Source organism: Microtus pennsylvanicus, chromosome 22, assembly GCF_037038515.1.
Source record: "Microtus pennsylvanicus isolate mMicPen1 chromosome 22, mMicPen1.hap1, whole genome shotgun sequence".
Taxonomy (NCBI): Eukaryota; Metazoa; Chordata; class Mammalia; order Rodentia; family Cricetidae; genus Microtus; species Microtus pennsylvanicus.
This window is the reverse complement of record NC_134600.1, coordinates 30,714,057-30,730,453: the sequence shown is the minus strand read 5'-3', so window position 1 is coordinate 30,730,453 and position 16,397 is coordinate 30,714,057. Positions and strand designations below refer to the sequence as shown.

The following is a 16,397-nucleotide window of genomic DNA, read 5'->3' as shown; positions in this document are numbered from 1 at the left end:
TTTTTTTCCTGAGTACAAAAAAAAAAGTTCACTGCATGAAATTTGAATATTGAGGAAAAGTATGAGATTGTTTTCAAAAACAGTAATCCAGTCATTTAGAGAAGAAATATGCTATACATCTTTAAATATCTTGCATGCTTTCATCAATTCACAATATTAGGATCAGATGTTTGAATATGTTTCAATGCAGTGCTAATCTCGGAGTTTGTTGTATGTATTTTTTTTTCTTAGAAAGCAAGTTCAGAATCTAATTCTTATTCCATACAGTTTAGTTATACTTGAATGGTGTAAGAGGTGCTTCTGCTTGTGTGTTGCTCTCATTGGTTGAATAAAGAGACTGCTTTGGCCTTTTGAGAGGGCAGAATTTAGATAGGTGGAGTAGACCCAACAGGATGCCGGGAAGGAGGACAGACAGGCAGACGCCATGGTTCTCCTGCCGGAGACAGACGCTGGTTAGACTCATGTCGGTAGGCCACAATCAAGTGGAGATACACATTAATGGAGATGGGTTAATCAAGATGTGAGAGTTAGCCAATAAGAGGCTGAAAATAAGAGGCCAGGCAGCGTTTAAGTGAATACAATTTCCGTGTGATTATTTTGGGTGTAAGCTCGCCGAGCGGGGCGGTTGGGATGACAAGCCGCCCGCTGCTTCTCTTACTACACTTTACTAAACCCCAGCTCCTACGACAGACAATTTCTTTGTTCTAACAATAATTATCGAAGTGTTTTATACTCGAATCAAACATGCTCAAGAGAAACAGATCCATTACCTTTATTCTCACAAGCCATCCACTGAATAGGTCCTCTGTCATAATTATGTTGCCCGACAGAGAACGTAAACACACGGACCTGAGGAGATGGAAAAAATCGGCCGAGTAAAACTCAACTGAACAGCAAACACAACATTGCTGAAGCAGAAACTAATAAAAGCACATTCAGGCAGGGAAGTTAATAAAGCCAGTCTAACATAAAGCCTGTAGAGGTCGTGAGCAAGCACTAAAGGGAGACCATCGAGCCTACCCTGAATGCCACAGTGGGATCAGCACCATGGCATCCTGCACCAAATCTCCAAGCTCGGTGCCTGGCATCCTACACCAAATCTCCAAGCTCGGCGCCTGGACAGTGACTGTGGTCTCCTTTATAAGAAGTGCTTCCTGCAGGAGCAACTCAGTTCCCCCTTGCTGCCTGAATAAAGGTCGCGCCTACCTATTCAACCACAGCAAGGCCTCTTCCCCATCTATAGCACAGGCAATTAGCGATGCAAATAGATACTGGAGCTCGTGGCTTCTGTTGTGACTGGGGAAAAGGACCTTTAGCGCTGGCTTTTCTACTTTCACACTGTGGCAATATTTAAGATTGTGGTTTAGTAGCACTCATTCACTGGAAAACATGGCTGGCTTTGCTAAATATTTAAGCTGCTAGCTGTTTTGTTGTTTGTTTGTTCACTTGTTCTTTCATTAATTCGATCGAAGGGGCCATTGTGGGTGCCTGGGGGCACGGTGTCCCATGCACCTGTGTGAGCATGCGTGTGGTGGCCAGAGATTGGCATCAAGCATCTCCTCCAGTTCTCTTAGTTTACGGAACGGGGGTCTCCCTGAACCTGAAGCCCACTGGCTAGACTGACTTGTACATCAAGGCCCCGAGAACTCCTTTCATTCCGGCCTCCCCAGTGCTGGGATTACACACGTGTTCCTGCCGTGCCCTGCTTTTTAAGTAGGTAGTAGGGTTCTGAATTCAGACCCCCATATTTGAGCTTGAGACTTCTCAAACCTAAACCCCAGCTCCTGTGACAGACAATTTCTTTGTTCTGTTTGGCACCTGAATCTTGAGCACAAATCTCAAATAAATAAATTAATGAATAAATAAAATTCACATTTCTTTCTTCCCTTGGTCTGGGCTAAAAATACTATGACAGTCCCTGCTGTCACAGGCATGCTTAGGACGGTGCTAGTTCCCTTGCAAGGTTTTATCTAGGCCACACTTTAAGTCACCCAGGTTTGCCTCGGTTAGTATAGAATATGAGGTCATGTGTGGTCACATCTGTTTGCTGTGTGCATTTGGAGAAATACTCATACTATGTAACTCAATCTGGCCTCATACTTGCCTTGGTCCTGCCTCAGGTTACAAGTCTTCTATTGATGCTTGGCTCACACCTGAATTTTAGTCACTTACAAATTATACGAACAAAGATGAAACCTGGAAGAAGCTCGTACCCTCTCGCTCCTGCCTACTCTCATTCCCTTCATGAGAACCAGTGCTTCGTTTCAGCTGAGTCAGTAGGGAGTCTGTCTTCCACTCACAGAGCTGGGCTTACCCTAACAGAAATATTTTTCTAAAGTTGACCACCCCGAGCAGTAATGCGGTTTATCTGGGGTGCCCCGAGGAATCTGCATGTGGGCATACCGGTCACCCTACGAGAAGGCATACCTCACAGATTCAATTAATGCACAGCTGTATCCAGTTCCTCCTGTTACCACAACACTATTAAGGCAAAATACTTTCCATAGGGTCCTGCTCAGCGCGAAGAAGTGGAGGAGTTAGGCCGAGTGAATTAGATTTCTAATAACACGGGGCCCACACTTAGACCCACGCTGTGTGATTATTTCGACTGGTGTTATCCTTCAAGCAGTGCAAATAAACATTTCACTTCGAAAAAGGAAAGCAGCAGAATGATTAGGGCCTTATTTGTTTGGCCAGGGTGACTTCACCTGACTTCCCTGGCTGCTCAGGTGGCGCCCACGGCTCAGAACGAAGGAAAGGGGCACGTTCTGTGCCAGTTGATCATTCTGAAACGGTCTAAGCTTCTCTTTCCCTCACCACTCTTTCCTTTACCGGGTGCTTGCAGATTTATTTCCAAGTTACATTAATAATTCGGCCATTTGCCTGTTATATAAATGTTATGTTTCTGTACTATTTTTGCCTTGCTGTAGACATGCATGACAGCGCTATTTTGTGCAGAATACTTCCTTCCAGCAGTTACTAAAATGTTGAGAATTAGAAATTCCAACTCTGTATAATTTATAAGGATATATAATTCTGACTTATCACAGATTTATAAAATTTATCATATCCAAGGTGCATATTTTGTACTTAGTTTTATGGAGATAGCACACAATATATGTTTACCAACCGCATATCAAAAGTCATCCTATAAAGTTTGAAATTGTATACTGGAGAAGAACTTTGTCCTCAAAACTGAGCATCATACATTACGATGAAAAACGGATATAAAAGTTGTAAAAAGGTAAAACTATTTTCCCTAAGAGACTGTTCAAATAAAATATCATTGCTGTATTTGTTTGTCTTCAACATATTCCTACCTAACTATGTATGGGGAATTCTGATTTTGTGAATCTTAGTATCCACACGTTGTAGCACATAAGGGTAACAATGGTGAGCTCTGTGCTCTGGCTTCTGCTGGACTTCCTGGCTCCACGCTTCCCTTTCTATACTGTATTGCTGCCACCTAGTGGAGCTTCTAGGAACTAACTCCGATTGCAGAGCTGGCCAAACTCCACATATTTTTGTGATTGTAAGAATTGCACTTCGCCCTTCCTTTTCAACCTTCCAAACTACCTCACATGTCCCCTCTGCTCTCCTTCAAATTCATGACGTCTTCAATTCATTGACTGTTACTACACCATATATTTATATATGAATATATTCATATATATGTATATATATGTGTGCGTGCGTGCGTGTGTGTGTGTGTGTGTGTGTGTATCCTGTTCGACCAGCATAGCGTCTGAATGTTTTCAGTCTCATCACATCTTTAAATTTAAGATTTTTGAGAAATGGAGTGATTACCTGAAAGCTGTACAATGTGAACTTCAGAGCAAATTGCTCTGAAATAATAATAATAATAATAACTGGAAATAATACATTGTTAGTGTATATTACATAAAACTATGTATACATCCAGATACATATGTATGTACAGATACATATGTATGCATACAGCTACATATAAAAAACTCAATTTTAAAGATGTAGTCAGAGGAGCTAAATGCTTCATCTGAACATGCAGGCAAATTGTGTCCATATTGTACCATCTCCGCTTTTGAGGAAGGTGAATTCTGTGACTCGGGCCGGGAGACTATTTCTAATCAGATGGTCGATTCAGGCATCAACAGATGCACAGTGTCAATTTTCAAAGTGAACCGTGCTTAGACAAATCAGTTAAGTTTTCCTCAACCGGTGTTACGGAAATCTTCCCCATGAGGACACATGTGAAACATACACAATCATACGCGACTTCACAGAGATTGCCCAAACATCGGAGTCCAAAAATGATGTGAGAAAATGGCGTAGGATGAAGTCCAGCTTCAACCGTCCCAAGTCTGTACTGGTTGACCTCAACCGCAGTGTATTGTGTGCGTCTGATGACGGTTAAATCAGGAAAGAACGAAGGGTCAAGTGTGCGCTCTCGGCTCTCCGGAGGGACGCGAGGCCAGCTCTGCTGTCAGCTCTCATACAAGTCAGTCGAGGGTAACGTGGGAAGAATGGAGCCAGGGGACCCTGGTATGCACTGTGTACTTTGTAATTTAGGTTGTTTTTATCATGGCAAATTTATGTCGTTGTTATTTTTGCATTGCACAGACATAGTTTCTCTAGTTGAATAAAAAGGTCAAGTAAACATAATATGTAATGTATTTGCCTCGTTCTTGACTCGGCCATACGTGATAAGCAGAGAAGTATCAACGGTAAGAGCATTTGTAACAAAATTAAACAAACTCAAATGGGGCTTTATGGTTTGTAAATTTGCGTAGTTTACTCTCAGTTGTTTAGGGATCTGTTTCTTTGGGCAGGTGGGATAGGTTAGCAGGTGGAGGGGTATGCGATCCGAAGCAACCATGCTGAGGAACGGAACTGCTGAGACTCATGGGAAGACAGAAGAGAAATGATGCCACAAACATGTCCTCCGCCCTCCATCCACACGTATGCCAAATGTTGTGACTCTCACCTCTGCCCGTCACACACGTATATATAAAGTCAAAAATAAATACAATTTAAAACATTGATATCTCTCTGAACAGAATATTATAATTCCAATAGCTCCAAAGTAATTAAAAACCTAAACTATTGGCTTCAAGAAAACACCAAATTTTGTGTTTTAAAATATAACGATGGCCCAACAGCACAGCGTTTGCCTGGCTGCGTGAGACATTGGGGTCAATCATGAGTACCGTGAAAAATAGATAAATATATACTAAAATATATACTCCTGATTTATAATTTTATCCTACAATTCTCACTTCTGCTAAAGCATTTTGTAAAATCTTCTGTCTTGTTTGTTGAAATCTGAAATACTTTTCTTCAATTAAGAGCTTTCCAAACCCACAGGATTAGCTGTTTAAGGCCGTTAAGAATTTTTCTTCCCAGCAGAATCCAGTTCCTGGAAACTGTCACCTCAACAATTATCAGTTACCCAGAGTTCAAGTTTAATTTACAATAGGCAAGTCTCCAAAGAATAATGTAGATGAATCTATGAAGAAGGGGAGCCAGTAAAACTAAAATAAAAACTTTAGCTATCGAAACATGTGAGAAAAGACGGTATCTGAGATGGATTTTATTAACCCATTCTGGGAACTCAAACTTTTGGTATTTAGCCTATCAAAATACTGGACTGGACTGAAAACCTTTAGGAAACTGCTACAGTGTGTTCCACAATCCACACACATGTTTAAACACAGGGCCCTTGAAGAGCCCGCATTTCTACTTCTATAACATTAGGCAATAAATAAAGTCCGAATTCATGGACATATGAATTGATTCCCTAAAACACAGGGATCTGAAAGGTACGTGCAGTCTGCACAGATTCGACGATCCATCCTGATGGCAGCCCGCCTACAGAGGCCAGGAGCATCCCTGCTGACGATACGGCCAGGCTGTATGGGCAGGAGCAAGGCTCCCAGGTGGGCTAATGACTCTCCTTGGCTGGCCAAACGAGAGGCACTGATGGACGTCAAGCCAGGAAGATTCTATATGAGGCTGTCCAAGTTAGACGACAGATAATTTCAGTTCTTGACTCTCACGCTTATCTGATTTTCAAAAAAAACCTGTTTGGTGCCTCTTATTTTGGCCGTCCTATCTCAACAGCGTGGCAATGAATACGATGGTGGCGATGCTTTGGTCACGTGAGTACTCCAATTGGAAAGAACATTCTGCGTGTGAAGTCTTTACGAACTCATGAGCTGTGGAAGCCTCAGCTGTAGGGATGAGACGGCCATGACTATACTATTGTCTAGAAGGCTGCAGAGAGTCTAACTTCCACAGTTCACTCTCCAAAGCAGGTTGCACGCCTTTCCTACATCAAGAACTCAAAAGGGCTAAAAGGAGCATCTTCCTAGATGAGCACATTTGGACACTTTATTCTACACAGCCGCAAACTCCAATGCTACGCAGCCAATGCCATATATATGGCACAATGTATGCCTAAGTTAAACCCATTTTGGTTCCAAAGGTCTGACAGAAACATTTGATTAATGCCTGTTGAATATGACCAAGTAAATAACATAACAAGTGTTTCAACAGGAAAACAGCATGCAGTTGTCATAGAGGGTCGATAGCCACCATCTTAAACAGGCTTATGTTTCCCTCATGTACCCTCAGATGCATGCACAGCACAGGCCCATGTGTTGGGATTAGACTGGAGCCTTGCTGCCTGGTGTGATGATTCACCTCGTATTATTGGATTAGAAGGAAGACTTCTCAGTCCCTCTTTTGCTGTGGTAATTGTGGCTCTGCAGTTACCGGCCGGCTTCTCAGGCATGGCCAGATCCACCTCCTACCTCTGCCCCCAAATGTAGTCTTTAACTAAATCTCTATCATCCTACTTATCTATAAGACTTGGAATCAGAGGCTGGGGTGAAAACCTACTAGGCTCAGAGAGGTCAAGGCATCTCAGAAAGAGAGCGTCTTTCCACTCCGCCAATCCAAAAGTGACTACCACACTCAAAGTCCCTCCCTACTACTTCCTGTGCATTTCTCTATCCATCTTCCAGACTCCCTCTGACTCTCTGATTACATTTTGTCCAGTAGTTGCTGGCTCTACCTTTTGACCCAAAGCTGGTTCTACTTAATTAATGCAAATGCAGTACTGGGGTTCACATTTGAATTTCCCGCAACTCTCTTTTCTCTGAATACACTTACTGTCCCTTATAATGTAGGACTAAGCTATAGCAACAATGGATTTCCAAAACATCTGGTGTCCTATTAAGACTATCACTAGCTGACTTCAGAAGGCAAGAGAGTGACTCAGACCTTCTTGGTTTTGGATATAATAAGTTCTTCCTGAATAATAAAAAGTACTTTACCAGTGCTGATGATGCGCTGTTAAAGGAACCTGTGTACTGGACAGATGAGAGTTAAAAACACCATCAGCATAAATGACACAGCCTTCCCTGCCTTCAGAAGTTAGAAGTCTACTGAACGTTTTCTGCTATCTGTGATGATACCCTATTCTAGAAGTATATTCAGTATGCACATACACGCCATACTCTTAAAAACTGAGAAACTACTCTGAGTCAAACACTCTGTGATTGGCTATGAAATCCTTAGTAGACTTATGAATTTATATCACCTTACTTCACACAGCTTCTAGGATAAATAAAGGCTCAGGCAACATCAGGATATAATGCAAGTGGTCACTGGGGGTCATGGAAGTGAAACAGAAAGAAGGTGCCTTGAACACACAGCAAAGGACACTGAGGTGACCAGACCATTTGAGAGAAGCTGGCAGAGGTCCCTCTGAGGACAATATATGAAGCAGAGCTTTCGTCAAAGCAGTTGGCAGCCATGGAAACAGCAAGACAAATACCACTCATAGCAATGTTTTAACTATGAAAGATTCTTGGATGACAGGATATAATTAAGCTTAAAACATAGTTCAAGTGCACTTTATATATCTAAAGTTTTTGTGTTATATTATATATTTGGTACCTCAGTAAGAATTTTACTTGGTATAAGATTTATTTATACATTAAATTAAAATCTAAAACTTGCAAAAGTGATGTTCCTCAAATTTGAACCAAATGTAGCCAGGTATTTTATTAGAGTAGAGAATAAACGGCCAATACTAATTTTATTTTGAGAGAAATAAATGAGAAACAAATGATTTCAGACACAAAAATATACACACATATCCAAACACACACACCCTGCACATAACATCCCATTGAAATTGATAACTCCTCCATAGGTCAGGCCAGTATGTCATCGTTTCAACTGTAACCTGACTCTGGCGTAAACCACACTGCGATCTAGAAACAAAGGTATATGTTTTTATTCCAAAGCTTAACGCTTAGAACTGGTTGAATGTGCAAAAATATCTAAAAAGATTTTAGAAGCGATGTAACTGGTAAATGACATTCAATATTTTATGAGCTAAACAGCCTTCATTACTTATGTCAGAACAATTCCTTACAGAGGCTATAATTTTGCCTGATAGAGAAGGAAGGCGCGAAGAAAGTCGGGAATGATGTGAATTATTTTTTGTGCATTTTTTTCTGTCAGTTAAAAAGATTTTTTTTTAAACTCTAAAACCTCAATGTATATTGAGACACTTGGGACTTGGTGTAGACTTTTACAGACAGCAGAAAGCATCTTTCTATTTAGATGCAGTAGCAATGCAGGAAAGAGCTCTCCTCACATTTACAAGCAAACTGCTGAAAAATTGCAACAATGGATATTCTGATATTAGCTGAACATTCCTTACTTTAAAAATGATTTCACGTGCATGTTTTAATATTTTTAGATACTTCAAAAATGTTTGCTATATTAATTTTGATTGCCTTCTTTATAAGATTAAATCCTGAAAACTCAGTAAACCATGAGAGAATTCTTTTCTACCTGCAGAGGCAGTCTGAAGGGTGCATCGCCAATCAAGCCATCGTTGCCATTCCAGAGAAAAGAAAATATGTTTGATTTTTTTCCTAGTCCTGGGAATTATCTTTCAACTGTGCGTCTGGCTTTCCTCTCCCTGCTCATTTGTTTGTTCTCGTCGCTGGAGCTCATTCTAGTTTTGGCACCATTTTTAAGGAGGTCTCACACACATGGGTGAGCCCCAAGGAATGTCACTTCTGCAGGTAAAGATTAGAAAGTAATTGTGTTTTAATTTGGAACAGCTGCTCCTGGAGATTAACGTGGATTTGGTTTTAAATCTCTGCCTATCTCTAATCAGGTAGATTGATTCCCAAGAGTAGGACATTCCTTAAAAAGAACCCAAACATTTTGTTCTAATTCTCAAAGCTTTCGGCTTCATTCAGCTGTGCTGTGCACCCAGAGACACATCCATCAGTGGTCCAGACAATTCCATCACACCTACCTGGGCTGCCGTGGATGACTTCTGAGTCATCACGATGGGAAAGGAATTTAAATGAAGCACTCACCGGCCATATTAATGCCACAAAACGCCCAGAGGAAAAGTACAATTAAGATGGTAGTTCTTGGGGTTCTTTTTGAAAGATTACAAAACTTGAAGACCTTATAGTATTTATATATTTAATTTTGTATGATTGTGGTAAAAGCACACTGCATGAGACACACCCTCAGCTCCCTTTTAGGCAGACATACTTGCAGCTCATGTTTGAGCAGCCGTGTGGAAACATTACAAGTGCAGCATCTGCCATTACTAAGCAAGTTCCCTCAGCTTCTGGATTTGACCATCTTTCCAGCCCCTCTTTCACAATCCTCCCTTAGGAAACAGCAGGGTAAAAAGGATGCAATTATATTATAATCTCCAAAACTCAAAGGAGTAATACAAACATTTCTAACTCAAAAACAAAATATATTTTCTTACAGTTACAGTGCTGCAATGCCCCTCCATGGAGTCAGTTTGTAAAACTTTAACTGGGTGCCCACACAGTGAAAATGAGATCGGTATCCACCCCTTTCTCCAGTCCCTGCAACGTCGTGACTCCTGCAGATTTCTCATGTATGTGCACACATATAATATCCACGTATTTGCATGTGTGTCTGTGAAGACCTTAGCTCACTAAACATGATGTCAAAGTTAACCAATGTTATATACTACAGACTTCCCTTTGCTTGAGGCTAACAAGCACTTCCTAGAATGTTGCATCGTTTCCTTATCTGTTTGCCAGAGGCTGGCTTGTCATTATAGCCTAGGCTTTGAATAAAAAATGCAATCAACAAAGAAATAGCTTCTTTAATTATTTTGTGTGTGTGTGTGTGGATTTCCTCATCACACCTCCTCCCTTCCATTCTTCTTGGGTTGTTCTCATTTCTTCTAAAGTTCATGTTTTCTCATTCTTTATTTATAATTACACACACACACACACACACACACACACACACACACACACATCTATGTTTATAAATACAGCCAGGGAAAACAATTTAATCTTGCTCGTACGTGTTTAGGGTCGGCCTCTGAGATTGCCTAACCTCAAAAGGACTCATACCTGGAGAAGACTGATTCTCTCTCTACAAGCCTGTAGTTCTCTCTAACAGATGCAAAAAAAAAAACCCACATACATGCATTAAATAGCTATAAAACACTCGACTGGAGCTACTACGGAGCCAAATCTTCCCAAAGAGTAAAACTGTCCACCAAAGAGAAATCAAAAGCCAGTAAATCACACCTGTAGCCGCAGCCACCTGGAGGCCGAAGATAGATGTAGTCTTCATTAGGGTCAATGTATAATTTGTTAAGCACAAGAAAGACATTATATCTTCCCCCATGACTTTTAAGATGATCCTTTAGCATTTTAGGAAAATCGATTGAAAATCGGTGTCTATCATAAATATGGAGTGTCAGTAAGAAAGTACATGTAAACTCTCGGTAAGATGAAGCAGTTCTAGTCTTTACAGGTTTAGTAATATAATAATACTCTCTGCACAGTATAACCTCATAACTACACTGCGTGTCTCCTGTAGGACCACAAACATGGAAATGGAATATTACAATCGTGAAACGCCAATCTTTGTATTGTCTGTGGCTTTTGGGATAGCATTCTTCAAACTATTATGCCAACCAAGGAGTTTATCTTCAGCCTCCTCTTCTCAAGCAAGCTGCATCTGACTGCTGTTGTGAACGGTTTTGACATCTATTTAAAATAACACGGCAAAAATGTCTTGGTGTTTTTAGAATATCGAGTCTTCCTCCAATGCTAATGATTATGAGACATGAAGCTTCATCCAGGAAAGGCTGAAACTGTTTTATTTCCCCCATACTCTTCTTGTTTGTTTTTTTGTGATATGAGAATCCAATGGGACCGATAAATCTACACTATCCGGCTAATGCATTTGTGACTTGGTACTTGGCTACCCGACAAACGCTTCATTTCACCATCAATGTGTTAATGTTATAACTACAACTAACATTTTGGAGAAAAAAAAATTCGCTTCATCACCATTATAGAATATCTGTATGAAAATCATCTACATGTAAAATTAAAACACTAGCAAACAACACTCACTTTTTTGTCTTTATTGTATTTGGCAAATATCTCCTGGGCTCTCTCTTCTCCTCCATCTGTGAATAACATGATGATCTTGTTGCAATTGGCTCTGGAAACATTATACTGTTAAAAATACATATATATGCAAATTATCCACAATGAAAATTAGGAAAAAGAAAACCAATATGAAAAAAAGCATGCTCATATTACACCCTACAAACAAAATGCCAGCTCAGTAGTGTGTTCTAAAATCAGGCTGTGCATCAGGCCAGCGTTAGCTCTCAGTACTTAAGATAGCCAAACCTGCCACCAAATGTCACTGTCAGAGACACCTCCCCAGGCCACTGTGTTTTAAACTATAATACACTCCAGGTTATATTTTCTCCATATTACTTGACTTTCATTTGTATGCAACCAGCATTTGTTTGTTTAGTGTTAGTTTTTACTAAAGGAATATAAGCCCCACAAAAGTAAGACAATGTGATATTTAGACAGCACCTGGTACACAATACTTCCCCAGGCGCTGAGAAGTGTTTGGGGTTTGCATGAATAAAGGGTTTTTCTACAAACCTTTATCATTTTATACCAGAAGCAAACAAACAACATGCACGTGACCTGATTAACGCTTTTCACATTAACCTTTTCCATTTCGTTTTCAAATAGCCTTCCTGTTCTCCCCTCCCTGGTTGCCCTATTTCTGTTGCCTTATATGTTGGGATGACAGGCTGGTGAGGAGTCTCTCTTCCAGTGCTCCCCAGGGCTCCTCCTTAAATGCTATCACCTCCCCCCTGCACATCCTTCCCCGCCTCTGTCCTCTCCTGACCTGTCACATAGATTCTAATCCTGCAAGACTCGATTCCGGCAATAAATCCTCTTAACCTTTAAGGCCTTTCGAAGAACTGAGCACAGAATAATGAATTAGCTTCAGAGGGCCATTAAAACGAACACTTTAATTTAGCAAGCCGGACTTCTCGGAGGCATCAAATTAGACTCTGAGCTTTTCGACTATTATGGAATGTGTTTGCCTAAATGATGAGAAAAATGGATCGCACTACCTTCTGAATGCTCAGCTTCTTTGAAAATGTCAACCTTCTAGCTTGCTTCTAACTAAAAGAAGTCTAATGTGAGCCTTCCATGTAATTTAAGGGAAGTATAATGGGAACCTGGTGCATAATTTAAAAACTTCCAAAGGCCTCCTAAAGCAGCACAATAAGTTAATTCTAGTCCCGGATTCCAATCAAATCCGTCACTCACTCAAAGTACTACCATTTCGATATGAAATCATTATAAAGTTAGTGAGAAAATATACACCATGTTCTTCTAGCCATGTCTTCTAATGTCACTGTAGAATTTGATGCAATTCAAATAGGCAATCTTCCGAAGTCCTTGAGAACCTCCTGTAATTGAGATCATCAGCCTTGGCCTTCAAATGAGCAATTGTTTTTTAATATCAATAATCCCTATGTATTGTTGTAGCTTACCGAAGGCCCACACTCTTGTTTTCCAAGGCCGATAAAGCCAATCTTTGGTACAAACATTAATGAAGGCATTTGCCTATGTTAGCGACAAGATCCTCCTTCGCATTACTTCGGCACATCAGCAAGCCCGTACGGACACTGACAGGAAAAGCTTCTAATGAAGAGCTGGGAACCCAAGTATTGACTAACAATCTGTCACCTTCAACCATGGCTCTTACCTTTGGACATAATCTGTCTGCGAACTTAACGATGATGGGTGACTTTCATCAGCACGTCTGAAAACAGACCAAATCCAATGGTTTCTTATCGACACTTACGTTAAGCAGCTGCTCGAACGCAAAGCTGAAACCCTTCTTATAATCTGTTATCCCTTTGGCGGTGATGTTGTTCACGGCGTCTTTCAACACCTTCTTGTTTCTCACGTTGGCCTGAACCAGGTGCTGGAAGCAGCTGACATCCTGAGCATTGCTGTTAAACTGCAAAGAATGAAAGGAGATGCGTAAGTGAACATTGAAATCAGTCATACCGTTTCCATCAAATCCCAGCTTCATACACCTCAAGCTCCTTGTGTGCTTTCCTTAAAGAAAAAAAAAAAGGCAGAAGTAACAAACTGGACAAAGCAGCAGTCTTCACTTACTATAACTCGGAGTACTCACCTTTATAAACCTTGCTAAAGTTTCACCTGTTTCTAAATTTGGGGTTGATTTCTATGAGGAACTTTTCAATTCTCACATATTAAGAATCCAGAAGTGATGTGCTTGCTCAGGACAGAGAGAGAAAGTAGGTATTTTTAACTGTAACTCATCAGAAAGAATTTCTTAGAAAAAGGATGTAAGGAATGAGATGAGCAGATGCTATTTTGAAAGTCTTTCCTGGGGAACGAAACACAGAAAGAATTCTAAGAAAGCCGAGGACAATGGAGGCCTTTTAGGAAAATTGCTCCCTGGCGATCACATGCTAAGAATGCCGGAGAACCACCAAGGCGGTGCGTTGGACAAACAGACCATTATAAGTACAGGTGGGCGATGGGAGGAGAAACCCCAAAGCCAGTGATGCTCGCCTAGAACTGAGTGATGACGTTATCATCCGGGTAACTTCTCTAACTCTATGAGAAGTGCTCACAGGGGCGCACTTGGTGTTTCCAAAAGACGAAAATGCAGAGAGGAGTGCAATGAGATCCAGGATGTGAAAATGAGAAGAACTGTCCCATTGTTCACTAAATCTTTAATCTGAGCAGGATTTCCATGGGGTCCAGAGATGTGCAAAATGAAAAGAATGAATGATCTTGAGAGAAGAAAGGGGGCTAGACAGATAAATTGAAAAAGGATATTTGCAGATAAAAACACAATTCAATAAGTTAATGCATGCATCACAAATGATTACATATTATATAAATATAGTATGGTATTCTTCTTTTTCTAGACATAATTATAAGATTATAAGACGTAGTACAATATTCATCTGCCAAGTAAACGTGTAGTAGCAATCAAGAATCACAACACATAACCATGCATTCAGACATAAAGCAAATTTCACACATACAAAATATACTTATACCACATATTTGTAAGCAAACGCTTATGGGGTGTTTACTATCAGCTAAAATAGTAGTCACTTCCTCTTTGCAAATTTCCTACAAGACAGGCATTGTCCTCATGTGATCCTTAAGGAAAGTAACACACAAATGCTAAATAACTCGTCCATAAATATGTAGTGTGAGATACCTTGGAACACTCAGCCCTAGCTGGGATGTCTCCATCAAATCCCTCCCCTTAGGACTCAGGGAACCCTGCAAGAAGAGGAGGCAGAAAGAATGTAGGAGCCAGAGGGCTTGCAGGACATGAAGAAAGCAAGGCCTTCGAAACACAGAACGACCACCACACATAGGATCTCCCAGAGACTGTGGCAGTGTGCATACAGCCTGCGTGAGTCTGCATGAGAAGGGGTCCTAGAGCTGAGAGGAGAGGTGGACACGGGCTGCCATCTCTAACTCAGATGCCGTCTCCAACTGAAGTTCTGTGCAAGTGAGTCTCACTGTGGAAACAAACTAAGGGTAGGCCACGCCACACGCCTAGAAATGGATCGCCAGAACCAAACGAACTCAGTGGCATCTTTGGGAAACTCTTAGTCTCTTAATGCTGCATCAGGGAATTTCTTACTTGTTTCTTTTATTTATTTATTTAAGCTTCTGGTTTTGTGTTTGTATGAGATCCCTGCGTGTGCAAACGTGTGTGTTTCTGTGTCTGTGTTTCTTGTGCTTTTTCTTTGTCTTCTTCTCCTGTTCTTTTTGTCCTTGTTTGATTTGCTTGTTTCTATTCTAATTACTTTATTCTTTTATTATTCATTAGATGCTGGTCTGTTTTCTAACGAGAAACCGAAAGAGTGTGGTTCTGGTGGGGGGGGGGAATTAGGAGGAGTTGGGAGGATTGTAATCCAAATCCATTGTATGAAAAATATCTATTTTAAAATAATCTGTTTCTAGAGACACAACTAATACATGGTGAGAGTCAGGATGCCAACTTGCCGGGCCTTCAGCAGCTTACCCTGCCTCTCAGCGTATACACTGGGATAAACTATGCAAAGTTCTAGGAAGCACCCAGGATCATGCTCTGGAAGGCAATTGGGGAAGAGTTTCCAACTTGGAAAGTAAACAGTTGGAGAAATTCTCTCGAGAAACAGCACTTCCGAGGGGCATATATTTCAGAGACATGTTAAAGAGAAGAGCGTGAAGCAAGAACATTCCAGGCGAACAGAACATGTGTGGTGTCCTTGATTCAGGGTGTGGGGAGCTGCTCAAGGGTTTGAAGAACAATTTATTTGTCGTACATGAGGACCAATGACACCAGGCCAGAGAAGGCAGCTGGCGTTAGCCACCATGGCATCTTAGAGAGACGAAGAGGAAGCAGGAATTCACTATGTCAAATGTTAAGTGGCTGCAAGGTTTTATGCCAAATGCAGAATAATTTTTGGAATAGTTAGGAGGTCAGGCTGGCCCCCTCTTAATAGAACTCCAAAGTGCACACGCAGAGGCGACCGAAGTCATCCAGTTGACAGGCCTTATGCTATTCAGGGGACTGCTTAGAAGGGGAAGGGCTGAGCGAGCGTCTGTTTGGGAGAAAGGGTCAACAGATGGATTTCGCGCGGGGAGGAGTCCAGATACGCATCTCGAGTGGCCGCCAGGTTTCTGACATGCCTCTGAACAGTCTGCAGGACGTCTGCTGGAGGACACAAGGGGAACTTGGGGAGAAAAACAAGGTTCACCTCAAGGTGAGATTTCAGCCAGTGTGAGACACAGGAGTGGGGGTGCCAAGAACCGATAACATCTGAAGCTGGAGGCACGAAAGTGGTCCTGGCTAAAGATTAAAAAAGGAGAAAAAAGTTTTACCACAGACATTTGGCCTACAGCCAGGCGAGTCACAGTGAAGTGGAGCAGGAATTCCCAAAAATCCTAAGACTGAGTTCCCATAGAAACAGAGGGGGCGGGTACATGATTGGA

At 41.2% G+C, this 16,397-nt stretch overlaps 1 protein-coding gene across 6 annotated transcripts in view; it reads right to left on the bottom strand.

The window, feature by feature from the left end:
- The window catches only part of Cacna2d1 (calcium voltage-gated channel auxiliary subunit alpha2delta 1), a 403,873-nt gene that overhangs the window by 62,052 nt on the left and 325,424 nt on the right, over positions 1 to 16,397 (bottom strand). For all 6 annotated transcript variants that reach the window (XM_075956382.1, XM_075956383.1, XM_075956384.1 and 3 more), the window contains exons 11-13: positions 13,219 to 13,377; positions 11,442 to 11,546; positions 771 to 849 (exon numbers count right to left, since the gene is read on the bottom strand). In XM_075956382.1, coding sequence (XP_075812497.1) covers positions 771 to 849; positions 11,442 to 11,546; positions 13,219 to 13,377 — 343 coding nt within the window. The remainder of the gene's footprint in view (positions 1 to 770; positions 850 to 11,441; positions 11,547 to 13,218; positions 13,378 to 16,397) is intronic.